This window comes from Haliaeetus leucocephalus, unplaced genomic scaffold (assembly GCF_000737465.1).
Source record: "Haliaeetus leucocephalus isolate CR32 unplaced genomic scaffold, Haliaeetus_leucocephalus-4.0 Scaffold391, whole genome shotgun sequence".
In the NCBI taxonomy this organism is placed as follows: Eukaryota; Metazoa; Chordata; class Aves; order Accipitriformes; family Accipitridae; genus Haliaeetus; species Haliaeetus leucocephalus.
In genome coordinates this window covers 2178-4698 of record NW_010972827.1, presented here as the reverse complement: position 1 = coordinate 4698, position 2521 = coordinate 2178, and the positions used below count along the sequence as shown (strand labels likewise).

The following is a 2521-nucleotide window of genomic DNA, read 5'->3' as shown; positions in this document are numbered from 1 at the left end:
GGGGAGCCCTTGGGGTTATGGGAAAGGATTTTTGGGGTGCAACGCCTGATTTGGGGGGGGGGCTTTCTCTCCTCCCGCAGGCTCCCCCGGCGCTGCCGCCGCCTCCCCGGCCCCCCGCGAGGGTCCCGTCGCCCCTTCTTCTTCCTCCTCCTCCTCCTCTTCCTCCTCCTCTTCCTCTCCCCCCGGCATGGACGCCGAAGCGGATCCCCCACCTCCTCCACCGACCGGGGGTCCCCCTCAATCTGGGGGGGCCCCCCTTAACCTCCCCTTGATCCTGGAGGAGCTACGGGTGCTTCAACAACGCCAACTCCACCAGATGCAGATGACGGAGGAGATCTGCCGGCAAGTTCTACTTTTGGGGACCCTAGAGCACCCCAAAACCCCCCTACCCCCCTTCACCGCCAAAAACGACCCCCCCAAACCCCATTTCTTCCATCTTTTCCCTCCTTTCCCCACCGGAACGCGAGGGCTCAAAACCGAACCCCACGGTGGCGGCGTCACCGCCGCCGCCTTCCTCCCAGCGTTGGCTGGAGGATCTTCACCGGGTCTTCTGCGCCCCAAAAATATCGGGGGGGATTCAGGGACCCCCCGGCACGAGTGCGGTTTTTGCGGGAAAGCTTTCGGCAGCGATAGCGCCCGGCAAATCCACCTCCGGTCCCACACCGGCGAAAGACCTTACAAATGCAACGTCTGCGGCAACCGCTTCACCACCCGCGGCAATTTGAAGGTCCATTTCCACCGGCACCGCGAGAAGTACCCCCACGTTCAGATGAACCCCCACCCCGTCCCCCAACACCTGGATTACCTCCTCCCGGCGCCGGCGTCCACCCAACATCTCACCGGAGCCGCCCAACATCTCGCCGGGGCCAGCCAACACCTCGCCGGGGCCAACCAACATTCGTCTGCGCCCAGCCAACTCAACGTGGCCGCTCAACATCTCAACGCGGGCACTCAAAACCTCGCCGGGGCCGCCCAACCGCTCGCCGGGGCCACCCAGCAGCTCGCCGGGGCCGCTCAACCGCTTGCCGGGGCCACCCAACATCTCGCCGGGGCCAACCAACATCTCGCCGCGCCCACCCAGCCGCTCGCTGGGGCCACCCAACATCTTACCGCGGCCAACCAACTCAACGCAGCCGCCCAACATCTCACCGGGGCCACCCAGCATCTCACCGGGGCCACCCAGCATCTCACCGGGACCACCCAGCATCAAACCGGGACCACCCAACTCAACACGGCCACCCAGCCCGTCAACGCGACAGCTCAACCCGTCAACGCAACCGCCCAACATCTCACCGGGGCCGCCCAACCTCTCGCCGCGGCCACCCAACATCTCACCGGCACCACCCAACTCAACGCGGCCGCCCAACACCTCACCGGGGCCGCCCAACCTCTCGCCGCGGCCACCCAACACCTCGCCGCGGCCACCCATCACCTCGCCGCGCCCACCCAACACCTCACCGCCTTCCACAAGCTTCTCCTGCTGAAGGCCACCGAGGGAAGATCCAAGGGGGGCGATGAGAACACCCCTCCCGGCAAACCCCCCGGTTGGGCGCTCTTGACGGGTCGTTTTAAGGGATCCCCCCTTTTTTTGGAGACCACCCCCTCGGAGACCTCCAAACTTCAACAACTGGTGGAGAAGATCGACCCCCCAAATCCGTCGTCGTCGTCGTCGTCATCGTCGCCGGATCCGCCTCGACACCAGTGCCCGGTTTGCCGACGGGTGTTGAGTTGCCCTCGAGCTTTACGGTTACATTTTGGGCAACACGGGGGGGTTGCGGGGGGAATTTTTGGGGGGGCCGAGCGCCCTTTTCGGTGTAAGATTTGCGGGCGTTGCTTCTCCACCCGCGGTAATTTACGGGCGCATTTCGGGGGGCACCGGGGGGGCCCCCCAAATTCTTGCCCCCTCTGCCAGAAGAAATTCACCAACGCCCTCAACCTCCAACAACACGTCCGGCTTCATTTGGGGGGGCAGCTTCCTAACGGAGGGGGAACCCCCCAATTAGGGGGGATCCCCCAAATAGGGGCTAACCCCCAACAAGGGGGGAGCCCCCAAATCGGGGGGACACCCCAAGAGGAAGAGGAGGTCTCCGAAGAGGAGGAGGAAGAGGAGGAAGGCACCGAGGAGGAAGAGTCGGCCGGGGGGAGCAGCCCCAAGCGGGACCCCCCCACCGAGGAAGAGGAAGAGGAGGAGGAAGAGGAAGAGGAAGAAGAAGGGGAGAAAGCGGGGGGTGGTGGCGGCGGCGAGACCCCCGAAACGACGGGGGACCCCAAAACGGAGGAAGGAGGAGGAGGAGGAGGGGAGGAAGGCAAGGATTCGGCCGAGGGGGCGAAGAAACAGGTAAGGGGCGCTACCAAGGGTGGGAAGGGGGATTTGGGGGGTCCCCCCAATTAAGGAGATTTTGGGGGTTCCCCCCCAATTAAGGAGATTTTGGAGTCTCTCCCCCCCAAGGGAGGGGTTTTGGGGGTCTCCCATGGGAAAAGGGGGTGGATTTGGGGGTCCCCTCCCAATTAAGGAGATTTT

General features: G+C 64.6%; 1 protein-coding gene across 1 annotated transcript in view; it reads left to right on the top strand.

Moving 5' to 3' along the window:
* Window positions 1–187: 187 nt before the first annotated feature.
* Window positions 188–2521, top strand: part of LOC104835478 (sal-like protein 2) — a gene marked incomplete at its 3' end in the record, with an annotated part of 3954 nt that continues 1620 nt past the window's right edge. Inside the window, exon 1 of the mRNA XM_010573472.1 lies at window positions 188–2083. Coding sequence (XP_010571774.1) covers window positions 188–2083 — 1896 coding nt within the window. The remainder of the gene's footprint in view (window positions 2084–2521) is intronic.